Below are 14,427 nucleotides of genomic sequence, written 5' to 3' on the forward strand. Positions count from 1 at the left end.
CTAACTACTTGGGAGGCTGAGGTGGGAGGATCGCTTGAGCCTGGGAGATGGAGGCTGCAGTGAGCTATGATTGCACCACTGCACTCCAGCCTGGGCAACAGTGTGGCCTGGCTCATAGGTAGCGCTACCGCTGGCTGTCCTGACTCCCTTACAGTTGGCACTCTTTAACCAGGTAGTACCACGTGGTTTCTGAATGTATTCTGGTTTAATCAGCACCTTGGTCCTGTGAGGTGGCATCTGACCTACTGATGTCCAACTTGACTCTGGTTGTGTCCCCAGGGCTGAGGACTGGCCAGGAGGAGGGAGTGAGTCACCCGGGGTTAAATGGAGAAAAGACTCTTTCCCGGCTCTCAGGCTCAGGGCCCAGAGGTGTAGAAGCCCAGCTGTCCCCAGGCACGTGGCTGCTAAAGGCGGTGGGGTGGGGTGGGGCATGCCTGGCCACGTCACTCATGGAGACTTGTGGGCTCATCTGGCCTGCTCACCCGAACACAGGACTGCAAGAGGGATGACAAAGCCAGGTTTATTGTTCTGGGTTAAACCTGTGGAGGCAGGACCTGGGAAGGGGCACGGGGACAGATGAAGTTGGTGACTGTATCTTCCTGGTCATTGCTGGGTTCTCAGCACCCTTGGCCCCCACTCAAGTTCTAGGTGAAGCCCAGTGCTGGGGGACAGGGTCCTCTCTTCCTGACAGTGCAGCCTGTGGGATGACTTGCAAGGTCCCATATGGAGGTAGGGGGTGGGGTGTTGGCCTGCGCTGGGGCCAGCGTCCTCAGGAAGGTGTCTTGGAGGAGGTGGCAGCAGCTGCCCCTTTCTTCTTGGCTGGGGCCTTCAGCAGTGCCAGGTTTTTGGGCAAGCTGCTGCTGGCTTTCATCACCACATCATGTTCGATCTTCTTCCGGATCCCGACTTCTAGGTTCTGAGGGACAAACACAGGGCAGTCAGATTGTGACCTGGGGCTGAGAGAGGGCCTGACCAGTCACCCTCTTCCTGGCTAGAGCTCGCAGGGGGCTAGTTCAGCAACTATCCGCTAGAACCGCACTTGAGTGTGGGTCTGGTGGCTGGGGTTTAAGTCCTGCACTCTCCGGGTCCTCCACACACACACAAATCCTCACCTCTGCACCTTTGCTTCTAAACCTCTGCTCATGCCCATCTTATGGATGGGAAACAGTCTGCTGCAGCCAGGAGGCACTGGAGGCACTGGTTGCCCAGGTCCCTAAACCGCATGGGATCCAGTGTGCCCACAACCTCTGGTCCCAGCCTCTAGATGGGCAGCCTCCTCTGCCCCAGGTCATCTCTGCTTTGCAGACGGCAAGCTGAGGATCTGAGGAGTTGGCAAGGGAGCTGGCAAATAAGGCACAGGTGTGGGGCAAAACCAGCAGTGTGAACCCCAAACTGGTGGCTCAGTCGCCTTTCCCAGACTGCCCCTGCCCTGCCGCTCTGAGTTCCAATGGCCTGGGTGTGGTGGCTCAAGCCTGTAATCCCAGCACTTTGCAAGGCTAAGGCAGGAAGATCACTTGAGCCCAGGAACTCAAGACCAGCCTGGGCAACACAGCGAGACTGCATCTGTACTAAAATAAAAAATTAGCACAGTGTGGTGGTGTGTGCCTCTCGTCTCAGCTATTTGGGTGGTCAAGCCCAGGAGGTCCAGGCTGCAGTGAGCTATGATCATTCCACTACACTGCAGCCTGGGGGACAGCATGAGACCCTGTCTCAAAGAAAAAAAAAAGTTCCGGCTGGGTGCAGTGGCTGTAATCCCAGCACCCTGGGAGGCCAAGGCAGGCGTATCACCTGAGGTCAGGAGCTCTAGACCAGGCTGGCCAACATGGTGAAGCCCAATCTCTACTAAAAACACAAAAAGTAGCCAGGTGTGGTGGCGGACGCCTGTAATCCCAGCTACTCAGGAGGCTGAGGCAGGAGAATTGCTTGAACTCGGGAGGCAGAGGTTGCAGTGAGCCCAGACCGCACCACTGCACTCCAGCCTGGGCAACAAGAACGAAACTCCATCTCAAAAAAAAAAAAAAAAAAAAAAAAAAAAGAAAGAAGAAGTTCCAATGACCACCAGCATTGGAACAGCTAACCAGGTGCCTGGGCACAGGGGTCATGGAGCCGGAATTCAGTGCGTGTACCGGGACAATATAAGCGTCAGTGGCGTAATATGTTACACTGTTAAAGGATGGTAAGCGCTGCTATGGCAAAAAGGAAACACGAGTGAGGAGGGATGGGTACAGGTCACCATCAAGGCAGGCCTCTTTGAAGCGAGTTGGAAGAAGGGAGCAGTGTGGATTATTGGGAGAGGAATCCAGGCAGAGGAGACAGCCAGTGCAAAAGTTCTCAGGTGGGACAAGGAGCACCGGAAGGGCTCCGGGAAGGAGGGGTCAGGGGCCAGTAAGGCTAGAGGGAGTTAGCAGAGGAGAGGGTGGAAGGAGACGAGGGCAGATTCTGCAGGGCCTTGTGGCTGAGTGAGGACTGGGCCTTTTTCCTGGGTGAGGTGGAAGCCATGGGGGATTCTGAGCCAAGGAGGGAGGGAACCAACTCAGGTGCTCATGGGCACCCTCTGGCTTCTGTGAGAGGAGCAGGTGGGATCTAGGAGACAAGGGAGAAGGTGGCTGCACTGGTCCCGGTGGGAAATGATGTGGGTGGGACCAGGTAGGGGCCAAGGAGGTGGGAGGCGGGTGGATTCTGGATTGATTCTAAGGGCAAAATAGGGGTGAGCACAGTGGCTCATGCCTGTAATCCCAGCACTTTGGTAGGCCGAGGCAGGCAGATCATGAGGTCAGGAGTTCGAGACCAGCCTGGCCAACATGGTGAAACCCCATCTCTACTAAAAATACAAAAATTAGCCAGGTGTGGTGGTGCACGCCTGTAATCCCAGTTACTCGGGAGGCTGAAGGAAGAGAATCGTTTGAACCCAGGAGGCAGAGGTTGCACTAAGCCAAGATCATGCCACTGCACTCCAGCCTGGGCAACAGAGCGAGACTCCATCTCAAAAAAACAAAACAAAACAAATGGGATGAGACCGGGATGTGAGAGAAAGGAGGGATTCAAGGATGACCTATGGCATTGGGAAGGAAGTGATCACAGGGGGAGGAGGGCAGAATGGGAAGGGAGGATCAGGAACTTGGTTTTGGACGTGCTGAGTACAAGGTGACCATGAGATTCCTCACTCATTGAAGTAAGCGGGCCGCTGGGTACCCAGTTCTGAGAAAACCGACACTCTGGGGAGACGAAACAATTTGCTCAAGATCAGAGGGCTGTTTACTGTGGAGTACAATTCAAACCCAGGTTTGACTCCCACCAAAACCAGTTTTAAATCTCCTTCCAACTTCTTTACAAGCTCAACCTTACCCATCTACATATAAATGTTGCACTTAAAAACAACCACAGGGTGGCTCACGCCTGTAATCCCAGCACTTTGGGAGGCAGAGGCGGGAGGATGGCTTGAGGCCAGGAGTTCAAGACCAGCCCGGGCAGCATAGCGAAACCTGTCTCTACCAAAAATACAAAAAAAAAAATTATCCGCGTATTGGCGCGCACCTGCAATTCTACCTACTCGGGAGGCTGAGACGGAAAGATTGCCTAAGTCCAGGAGGTTGAGGCTGCAGTGAGCTATAATGGGGCCACTGCACTCCAGCCTGGGCAACAGTGAGACCCTGACTCAAAAAAAAATGACGATAACCAACGCACCTCACGCTTCTTTGAGCCCTCTGCTGTTCTAGGTTTACAGAGCTGGGCTTTCAATTCCCTTCCCATGTCACCTCGCTGTCTTCCTGAGTTCCATTTAAGAAAACAGTAACAGCAAGAGGCTGGCGTTATTGGAACACTTTTTGCGCCGCAGGTCTTGCTTTTACGAGGCCCTGTTGAAGTGGTAAGTGGTGTTCCTGCACCCCTTGCACAAGGAAGAAAAGGGAGGCTCACAGAGCTGGGAGTCCTCCAGGCCTCATCCCTTGCCCTTTGCCGATCCCTGTGCTCCTTCCCTCGCCGGCCTCCAGATTTCATCTCTCGTCCCTAGCACGTCCCCCAGCCCCTATCCCTCGCCAGCTTCCACCTCTTGCCCCTCTCTCTGGCCCCGGGCTCCATCCTTCGCTCCTAACGCGGCCCCTGGCTCTATCCCCTAGCTCCTAGCTCGTCCCCAGGATCCACCCTCTCTCCTCACCGACCCCCGGGCTCCACCCCTCGCCTCACGCCGTCCTCCGGGCTCCACCCCTCGCTACTCGCCGCCCTCCGGGCTCCATCTCTCGTCCCCGCACACCTTTTTGAGCTTTTGCTGCTGCACGACGCGCGCCTTCTTCGGAGCGATAACACGACCTGGGGAAAGACGTGCTCACGTGAGGCCGGGAAGCCGGGGGTCCACCTCGCCCCCAAGTCCCCGGGCCGCTCCTTACCGCCTTTTCTTGGGCCCCGATTCTTTTCAGAGGCCGCCGCTGCCGTCTTGCTCTTTGTGGGTTTGTGCGCCTGGAACTTGCGCTGCCCCTGCGCCATGGTCCGGCACGCAGAGGAAGAGGCGGGGCTGTAAGCAGTCGTAGCCGGAAGGCACAAGGAACCATGGGATACAGCGGGGCGGAAAAACGCAAGAACTCATGGGATACAACGTGGCACAGAGTTAAAAGAGACAGCATCCCACAAGGGTAGTGGATCACAGCTGGAGTTTTCAAACATTACGAACAAAAAGGTGACAATGATAAGCTAACGTTTATTGAGAGCTTATGTGTTTTAGAAAACTTACAACGTTTTATGATCTTTACACATAAAAACTCAGACAAGGTTAGGGTGCGGCACTCACCTCTGGTACAGAATTTAAGGTCCAAAAACTTTGGTAACCGTAAACAATATCCAAAATAATCAAATTGTTAAACTACATCCTGCAGACCGGCAGCATAATTTTGTCAATAAAGTTTTAGTGGAACCAGGGTGTTGAGGTAAGCTCAAGGCACAAGTGCGGGGCTCTAGCCTCTTCAAAATTTTATTTAGGCCGGGCACGGTGGCCCATGCTTGTAATCCCAGCACTTGGCCGGGCGCGGTGGCTCACGCTTGTAATCCCAGCACTTTGGGAGGCCGAGGCGGGCGGATCACGAGGTCAGGAGATCGAGACCACGGTGAAACCCCGTCTCTACTAAAAATACAAAAAATTAGCCGGGCGTGGTGGCGGGCGCCTGTAGTCCCAGCTACTCGGAGAGGCTGAGGCAGGAGAATGGCGTGAACCCGGGAGGCGGAGCTTGCAGCGAGCCGAGATCGCGCCACTGCACTCCAGTCCGGGTGAGAGAGCGAGACTCCGTCTCAAAAAAAAAAAAAAAAAAAAAAAAAAAAAAAAAAAAATCCCAGCACTTTGGGAGGCCGCGGCGCGCGGATCACCCGAGGTCAGGAGTTCGAGACCAGCCATGACTAACATGGTGTCTCTATAAAAATACAAAAATTAGCCAGGCATAGTGCCGGGCTCCTGTAATCCCAGCTACTCAGGAGGCTGAAGCAGGAGAGTCGCTTGAACCCAGGAGGCGGAGGTTGCAGTGAGCCGAGATGGCACCTCTGTACTCCAGCCTGGGCAACAGAGCAAGACCCTGTCTCAAAAAAATATTTATTTTGTTTTGTTTTGTTCATCATGGATTTTTTTTTTTTTTAAAGAGATGGGGTCTCACTCTGCTGCTTAGGGTGAAGTGCAGTAGTGCAATCAAAGCACACTGCATCCTTGAACTCCTGGGCTCAAGCCATCCTCCCACCTCAGCCTGAGTAGCTGGGACTAGAGGTGTGAGCCCCATGCCCAGCTCATTGTTTTTAAATTTTTGTTTGTAGAGACAAGCTCTTCCTATGTTACCCAAACTGGTCTCAAACACCTGGGCTCAAGGGATCCTCCCATCTTGGTCTCCCAAAGTGCTGGAATTACAGGCATGAGCCACCAAGCCTGGCCTCATCATGGATTTTTGCATTAATTTTGATTTTTAAAAAATACTGCTGTAAGGTCAGGCGCAGTGGCTCATGCCTGTAGTCCCAGCACTTTGGGAGGCTGAGGCAGGGGGATCATTTGAGGTCAGGAGTTCGAGACCAGCCTGGCCAACGTGGTGAAATCATGTCTTTACTAAAAATAGAAAAATTAGCTGGGTGTGGTGGCGCATGCCTGTAATCCCAGCTACTCAGGAGGCTGAGGCAAGAGAATCGCTTGAACCAGGGAGGCACAGGTTGCAATAAGCTGAGATCACACCACTACATTCCAGCCTGGGTGACAGAGTGCTACTCCGTCTCAAAAAAAAAAAAAAAAAAAAACCCAAAACAAAATATTGCTTTAAAATATTTTTTATCTTGGTTGCTAAGCTTTTTTGGTGTCCTCTTAAAATTCTGCCCTGGAGGTGTCACCCTAGCTCCAGCCCTGATCTTAAGAGGGAGGTACTAGTGTTATCCGCATTTATTTTTTATTTTTTTAATTAATTAATTAATGAATTTTTTTTTGAGACAGAGTCTCGCTCTGTTGCCCAGGCTGGAGTACAGTGGCGCAATCTCGGCTCACTGCAAGCTCCACCTCCCAGGCTCACGCCATTCTCCTGCCTCAGCCTCCCAAGCAGCTGGGACTACAGGCGCCCGCCACCATGCCCGGCTAATTTTTTGTATTTTTAGTAGAGACGGGGTTTCATCGTGTTAGCCAGGATGGTCTCCATCTTCTGACCTCGTGATCCGCCTGCCTCGGCCTCCCAAAGTGCTGGGATTACAGATGTGAGCCATCGCGCCTGGCCTGTTACCCACATTTTATAAATGAGGAAACCAAGGCACAGAGAGGCGAAGTGACTTGCCCAAGATCATACAGTGGAAAAAGTGGCGGAGTCAGGATTTGAATCTGGGCAGCCTGGCTGTAGATGCTGGGCTCTAGATGGAAGGCCCTGTCTGAGCTCCCTGCACTAGGAACAAGTGTGGTCAGGGACAGGAAGGTCAGCTTTTGGGTAGCCATTCAAGAAATGTATTAAAAAACCTAGAGAGGCAGGCTAGGGAGAGCTGAGTTGGTTATATCTGGCATCCATCTAGGGTTCCATCCCTGGAAGAGGTGGTGGTGGTTAGGGCTGCCCGGAGCTCCTCAGGGGCAAAGACCCCCAGTTCTGTGATGATGCCGCCAGTGATGAGGTCGTGGGGGGTGACATCGAAGGCAGGATTCCAAACTCCAATCCCTGCAAGGGAGAGAGGGGAGGCAAGAATTTGCTTCTATGAAAGTTCTCAAGTTGTGGTCATCTGTTTCTACCACAGTGGTTCTTGGAATTGGGGAGTCCTTGAGAACCTGAGGATTCTCACCCCAAAAGTACATGCAGGCATGGACACTGTACTCAATAGTAAGTTTAGACTCGCCACCGCTCCTAGACTGTCACTCCCCAAGAAGAATTCAAAGTCCTATACACATCTATGCCACTTATTTTTTTATTTTTTGTGAGATGTAGTTTTGCTCTTGTTGCCCAGGCTGGAGTGCAATGGCGCGATCTCGGCTCACCACAACCTCCACCTCCCGGGTTTCCAGCAATTCTCCTGCCTCAGCCTCCTGAGTAGTTGGGATTACAGGCATGCACCACCATGCCGGGCCAGTATTTTTAGTAGAGACGAGGTTTTTCCATGTTGGTCAGGCTGGTCTCAAACTCCCGACCTCAGGTGATCTGCCTGCCTTGGCCTCCCAAAGTGCTGGGATTACAGGCGTGAACTGCTGCACCTGGCCTATCCCGCTTATTTTTTTAGTTTTATTTTTAATTATTATTATTTTTTTTGACACAGAGTCTCATTCTGTCATCCAGGCTGTAGTACAGTGGTGCGATCTCGGCTCAGTGTAACCTCTGCCTCCTGGGTTCAAGCGATTCTCCTGCCGCAGCCTCCTGAGCAGCTGGGACCACAGATGTGCACCACCATGCCTAGCTGTTTTTTTGTTTTTTGTTTTCTTGAGATGGAGTTTTGCTCTTGTCACCTAGGCTGGAGTGCAGTGACACAATCTCAACTCACTGCAACCTGTGCCTCCCAGGTTCAAGCGATTCTCCTGCCTCAGCCTCCCGAGTAGTTGGGATTACAGGTGCCTGCCACCTCGCCCGGCTAATGTTTTTTTTGTATTTTTAGTAGAGACGGGGTTTCACCACATTGGCCAGGCTGGTCTCGAACCCCTGACCTCAGGTGATCCGCCCACCTCAGCCTCCCAAAATGCTGGGATTTCAGGTGTAAGCCACTGTACCTGGCCCCATAATGCTAATATTGGTTCATGCTAGTATTTCATGAACTTTTTTTTTTTTTTTTTTGAGATGGAGTTTCACTCTTGTTGCCCAGGCTGGAGTGCTGTGGCGCTGTCTTGGCTCATTGCAACCTCTGCCTACTGGGTTCAAGCAATTCTCCTGCCTCAGCCTCCCGAGTAGCTGGGATTACAGGCATGCGCCACCATGCCCGGCTAATTTTGTATTTTTAGTAGAGACGGGGTTTCTCCATGTTGGTCAGGCTGGTCTTGAACTCCCAACCTCAGGTGATCTGCCTGCCTTGGCCTCCCAAAGTGCTGGGATTACAGGTGTGAGCCAAGGCACCTGGCCTTTTTTTTTTTTTTTTGAGGTGGAGTTTCGCTCTGTTGCCCAGACTGGAGTGCAGTGGTGCAGTCTCAACTTACTGCAACCTCTGCGTCCTGGGTTCAAGCAATTCTCATGCCTCAGCCTCCCAAGTAGATGGGACTACAGGCACGTGCCACCACGCCCGGCTAATTTTTGTATTTTTTTAGTAGAGACCTGGTTTTGTTCTGTTGGCTAGGCTGGTCTGGAACGCCTGACCTTAAGTGATCTGCCCACCTTTGCCTCCCAAAGTGTTGGGATTATAGGCATGAGCCACTGCATCTGAGTGCATGAACTGATATTTAGAGGGCCACTCATTGATCTAAACGTCCTGTGGGTTAATTCACTGATGGCCCTTGGGTTTATGCAGCAGGTTCTAGCCATAGCCAATTTTACAGATAGGACCAGTGAGGATCTAAGGGAATTAGAGAATTTAGGGAACTTGGTAACGGTTGCACAGCCAGGAAGTATAGGTAGCTAAGCAAAGTCTTGCAGCAAGGCATGGTAGCTCACACCTGTAATCCTAGAGCTTTGGGAGGCAGAGGCAGGCTGATTGCTTGAGGTCAGTAGTTTATAAATAGCCTGGTCAACATGTTGAAACCCCGTCTCTACTAAAAATACAAAAATTAGCCAGGCACGGTGGTGCCCAGCTACTCGGGAGGCTGAGGCAGGCGAATTGCTTGAGCCTGGGAAGTGGAGGTTGCAGTGAGCCGAGATCGCGCTACTGCACTCCAGCCTGAGGGACAGAGCAGGACTCCATCTCAAAAAAAAGAAAGAAAAAGTGGCTTGTAGGAGCTGTGTATGTTCCAGAAGGATGACAAGGCCCTACATATCACCTGCCTCCATGAAGTGCCCAGGAGCTGGGGTGTCCCCTTTCTGAGGGGGCAGCTTACCGGGTGCCGCAATCCGAACCCCATTAACATCGGTCAGCTCCTGGCCTGGTCGCTCTTCAATAATGATCTCCTTGCCGGTCTCCAGACGGAGGTCACATGAAGAGCTGGGGGCAGCCACATAGAAGGGAATGCCGTGGTGCTTGGCGACAATGGCCAGCTGGTAGGTGCCCACCTTGTTGGCTGTGTCGCCATTGGCAACCACGCGGTCAGCTCCCACGACCACAGCTGGGGAGGGGGCGTGTGAGAAGTTGGGGGTCATTACCTGGACCCATGCTCCAGAGCCCTGCCCCCAGGGCTTACCCCCCAGGGCTTACCGTCTGCTTACCTGACACGCCCCTATGGGCCATGGCAGCAGCCACCATGCTGTCGGTGATAAGGGTGGCAGGGATCTGCTCATAGACCAGCTCAAAGGCCGTCAGCCGGGCTCCCTGGTTGTAGGGCCGGGTCTCCGTGCAGAAGGCGTGCTTCAGGCGGCCCAGGCTGTGCAGTGAGCGGATCACACCTGCCGGGGCCCCACGCACCAGAAGGCCCAGGGGAGGGGCAAACAGACAGGGTGGTCCATTGGTCAGGGGTGCAGGCTCCTAGTCTGGGTGTGGATTGCCAAAGGTTTACCGAGCACAGTCCCACCCAGGGGCCCTCGCAGTGGCAGTTCCCTCTGCCTGGTATGCTCTTCCCAATGCTCGCATAGCTCCGTTTCATGTCTGTTTAAAGGACACCTTCTCGGTGAAGCCTTCCCTGATATATCAGTTTTGCATAGCAATCCCCACACTTCTAGTTTCCTGCTCTCTGTCCTTAGCATTTATCACCTTCTAACACCTCATGTGTACAGGCAGCCCCCCTTTTCTATGGGTTCTCCATCCATGGACTCAACCATGTGGATTGAAAATATTTGGGCCGGGTGTGGTGGCTCATGCCTGTAATCCCAGCACTTTGGGAGGCCCAGGCGGGCGGATCACCAGGTCAGGAGATCGAGACCAACCTGGCTAACACGGTGAAACCCCATTTCTACTAAAAGTTCAAAAAATTAGCTGGGCGTGGTGGCGGGCGCCTGTAGTCCCAGCTACTCAAGAGGCTGAGGCAGGAGAATGGTGTGAACCTGGGAGGCGGAGCTTGCAGTGAGCCGAGATTGCGCCACTGCACTCCAGCCTGGGCAACAGTGCAAGACTCTGTCTCAAAAAAAAAAAAAAAAGAAAAGAAAGAAAATACTTGAAAAGAATCATTGGAACCCAGGAGGCAGAGGTTGCAGTGAGCCAAGGTCGTGCCATGGCACTCCAGCCTGGGTGACAGAGCAAGACTCTGTCTCCAAAATAAATAAATAAATAAAAAGCAATCCTCCCATCTCAGCCCCCTCCCGAATAGCTGGGACCACAGGTTCATACCACTACACTCAGCTAATTTTAGTATTTTTTGTAGAGATGGGGTTTTGCCATCATGCCCAGGCTGGTTTCGAACCCCTGAGCTCAAGTGATCTGCCCCCCTTGGCCTCCCAATGTGCTGGCATTACAGGCTTAAAAATAGAGACAGGGTCTTGCTATGTTGCAAAGGCTGGTCTAGAACTTCTGAGTTCAAGCAATCCTCCCACCCCAGCCTCCCGATTCCAGGCCTGCACCACCACTACACCTAGCCAATAACAACAATTTACATAGTATTTACGTGGTACTAGCTATGATATGCAATCTAGAGAGGATTTAAAATATGAGGGTGGGCTGGGCATGGTGGCTCACGTCTGTAATCCCAGCACTTTGGGAGGCCGAGGCTGGCGGATCACCTAAGGTCAGGAGTTCGAGACCAGCCTGGCTAACATGGTGAAACCCCGTCCCTACTAAAGATGTAAAAATTAGCTGGGCGTACTGACTCACGCCTATAATCCCAGACACTCAGGAGGCTGAGGCATGAGAATCTCTTGAACCCGGGAAGTGGAGGTTGTAGTGAGCTGAGATCATGCCACTGCACCAGCCTGGGCAACAGAGCAAGACTGTCTCAAAAAAAAAATAATATATATATGTGGATATGCATAGGTTATGCAAATATGATGGCATTTTATATCACAGACTCAAGCATCCATGGATTTTGGTATCTTTGGGAGGTCCTGGCACCAGTCCCCCACGGATATTGAAGGACGACTGTTATTTACTTTGCCTGTTGACTGTTCCTTCTGCTTCCCTGGGACCCCTGAGAGTAGAGATTTTGTCTGTTTTGTTCACTGCTGCGTCCCCAGCAAATGGCAGTGTCTGAGCCACAGCAGGTGCTTACTAAATGCTGGGTGAGTGAATGAATCAAAGGCAAAGGTCTTTCCATCAAGGCCTCACTTCCAGGGATGAAGGTGGGACTCAGGCAGGTAGGGAAATTTCCTGGGGAATTTAGGGTCAAGTGGAATCTGCTGCCTTGGCCCCCTACGGCCCACTCCCCCTGTCTCCTGGTCACAGCTACCTGATCTTTCTCTGCTCACTCCCTTCTCCCCAGTTCCTCTTGGAGTCCACGTCCTGCCCTGGCTCTAGGCATATGGCTCAGGCGAGGCCCATCGAATGACTGCTCTGACATGGGCAGGTGCCCTAGTGGACCCCCTGAGATACATGGAGACTTTTCTAGTACAGGAGGCTCTTTTCCTCATGATTTGAACCCTAACAGCCCCCTGCCAGCCCATGGAATCTGAAGATGAAGGAGGGCAGAGCTGAAGAACAGAGATAGATAGGTCCTGATGCTACTGGTTGAGCCCCTTAATCCAGCCATACCTGAAGCCAACCGTATAAGTGTTTCTGTACTAGAACTAACACCTTCACATTTTTTTTGTGTGGATAAAGTGGTTTGGGTTTGGGGTTCTTTCTCTTGTATCCAAAAAAGGTCCTAGAAGGCCCTCCCCTACCCCCTGAGGAGGCCCTCTCACCTAGGGCTGTACCGTAGCCAGCGGTGGCCAGAGCACCGGTGTTACAGTGGGTCAGCACAGTCACCTTGCCACCACTGGGGGCCACCCGCTCCAGGAGGTGGCGGGCTCCTAGGTCCCCAATGCTTCGGTTGTCTCTGAGGTCTTTCTCCAGCATGTCCTCAGCGCAGCGGATCACTCTGGGGCGACAAGGAGTTTTCAGCACCAGCCACCAGGCCCCAGGGCCCAGGCCAACGCCTCCTCTCTGCCCAACGCTGCTGTCCTGAAGCCCTCCTGCTCAAAGCCTCTCACTGCTGTGGGGCCTGGACCCTTCTGCCACGGCCACCGAAGTGTCACTCCATTCATTCATGCAAAGACATGTTTATCAAGCAGTTCCGGTGTGACCCAGTAGTAAACAAGACAATCTCTGCCCCTATGGAGTTGACACTGGGGTGAGTAAGCCAGCTGATGAAGAGATAATAAAATGAAGGAAAAGACGGCAGAATCAGCAACAGAGAGCAGCGAGTGAGCTGGATCATACAGGATGGTGCAGGAGGGCGCTATGGATACCTGGCCCGCACCAATGACACGTGCAAAGGCTCTAACACAGGATCGAGCTTGGTGGGGTAATGACATTGTGGGGAGGGGGTGGAGCAGAAGGGAAGTGGGGGGAAAAAAGATGGCAGGAAGGGGACCAGGACAGGAAGAAAAGTTCCTCAAAAGCAGAAACCAAGAGAACAAGGTGACACCAAAAAAGGGCCTCCAAGGGCGGATAAGGGGCTGCGTGTATTTAGGGGAGGCACGATTAAGGAGTTGGGTTTCGGGGCCAGGATGCCCAGGCTAGACTCCGGGCCCCATCTTTGGGGCCCTGGACAAGGGACTTAATGTCGCCGTGCCTCAGTTTCCCCATATGTATAGTGGGTCACTGTACTTAAAAAGAGTCAATATAATTCCTGCTCAGCGCAGCGTCTGGTACCAGATCCCCGTACCTCTCCCGGACCGCCTCCTCCGTAGCGCCCTCCCGTTCGGCCTCCTGGGCTGCAGCATCAGCCAGGTCGCGGGCGGCGCGGGCCATGTTGACAGCGGTGGGCCGGGCGGTGACGAGAAAGCTCAGCTTGTCGCGCACGAAGGCCACGAGCGCAGCGAGTCCGGGTCCCCCGGCGCCCGCCTGCAGCTCCACGGCGAGGCTGAGACAGCCCACCAGGGCTATGGCCGGGGCGCCCCGCACCTGCGGGGCAGGGATTCGGGCGTCGGAAGCTGCAGGCGCGGGCGCACTCCCACCTCCAGCCTGGCCGCCCCGCCGCCCCGCCGCCCCGCCGCACCTTCATGGCGCGGATGGCCTCCCAGGCCTGGCGCACCGAGCCCACCGCCTCGTAGCGGCTCTGCTGGGGCAGTAGCAGCTGGTCTAGGATCTGCAGGGAGCCCCGCGAGTAGCGGATCGCCTCCAGAGTCATGGTACAGCAGCCAAGCCCAGCTCAACTCATGGGGAGCTGGGGGTCCGCGCGCACTTGAGGGAGGCGGGACCGTGGGCGGAGCCTCCCCCGGAAAAAGGGACATGCGCATGCGCATCCAACCCGACTCCACAGGTTCCCAGGACGCGCAGTCCACGTGGCCGAACCCACTCCACGTCTCGTGCCAAGCCCGGACGGAGTGAGCCGTCTCCTCGGAACCACAAAAGTGGCAGCATTTATGGGACGCCTAGTGGATACCAGGCCCTGTGTTTAGCAACCTGCTGTCTAGGGTTAGAGGTGTATCCCCAGTGGCAAGGTAACATCAACTGTTCAAACGAAAGAATTTGTTAAATGATCTTCCTTCTCCAAGGTTGAGGGGGAGGTTGTGGGGGATCGTGTGCCCCTTAATGGATGCACGGCTTTTTCTGGGCCATTTTCTGCTCGGTTTCATTCAAAAGTAACATGCAGGACGGGCGCTGTGGCTTACGCTTGGAATCCCAGCATTTTGGGAAGCCGAGTCGGACGGATCACTTGAGGTCAGGAGTTCGAGACCAGCCTGGCCAACATGGTGAAACCCAGTCTCTACTAAAAATACAAAAAATTAGCTGGGCGTGGTGGTGCGCACCTGTAGTCCCGGCTGCTTGGGAGGCTGAGGCAGAAAAATCACTTGAACCCAGGAGGCAGAGGTT

The 14,427-nt window shown here is 53.6% G+C and overlaps 2 protein-coding genes across 3 annotated transcripts; both read right to left on the reverse strand.

The window, feature by feature from the left end:
- Positions 1-503: 503 nt before the first annotated feature.
- Positions 504-5,008, reverse strand: C10H19orf53 (chromosome 10 C19orf53 homolog). Its single transcript, XM_003275607.3, has 3 exons — positions 4,383-5,008; positions 4,250-4,305; positions 504-916 (listed from the first exon to the last, which is right to left on the reverse strand). Exons 1-3 carry the CDS (start codon positions 4,477-4,479, stop codon positions 770-772), a joined length of 300 nt encoding a protein of 99 aa, XP_003275655.1. The 5' UTR covers positions 4,480-5,008; the 3' UTR covers positions 504-769.
- Positions 5,009-6,406: 1,398 nt separating this feature from the next.
- On the reverse strand, positions 6,407-13,814 carry MRI1 (methylthioribose-1-phosphate isomerase 1). Of its 2 annotated transcripts, none has more exons than XM_003275605.4 (6): positions 13,610-13,814; positions 13,277-13,515; positions 12,312-12,487; positions 9,753-9,929; positions 9,428-9,652; positions 6,407-7,142 (listed from the first exon to the last, which is right to left on the reverse strand). In XM_003275605.4, the coding sequence occupies exons 1-6, from the start codon at positions 13,739-13,741 to the stop codon at positions 6,982-6,984; spliced, it is 1,110 nt and encodes a 369-aa protein (XP_003275653.1). In that variant the 5' UTR covers positions 13,742-13,814; the 3' UTR covers positions 6,407-6,981. The 2 variants fall into 2 exon arrangements, with proteins under 2 accessions (XP_003275653.1, XP_030676497.1); XM_030820637.1 differs by lacking the exon at positions 12,312-12,487 and adding an exon at positions 10,040-10,128 and having other exon boundaries at positions 6,725-7,142.
- Positions 13,815-14,427: the final 613 nt, after the last annotated feature.

Source organism: Nomascus leucogenys, chromosome 10 (genome assembly GCF_006542625.1).
Source record: "Nomascus leucogenys isolate Asia chromosome 10, Asia_NLE_v1, whole genome shotgun sequence".
Classification (NCBI taxonomy): domain Eukaryota; kingdom Metazoa; phylum Chordata; class Mammalia; order Primates; family Hylobatidae; genus Nomascus; species Nomascus leucogenys.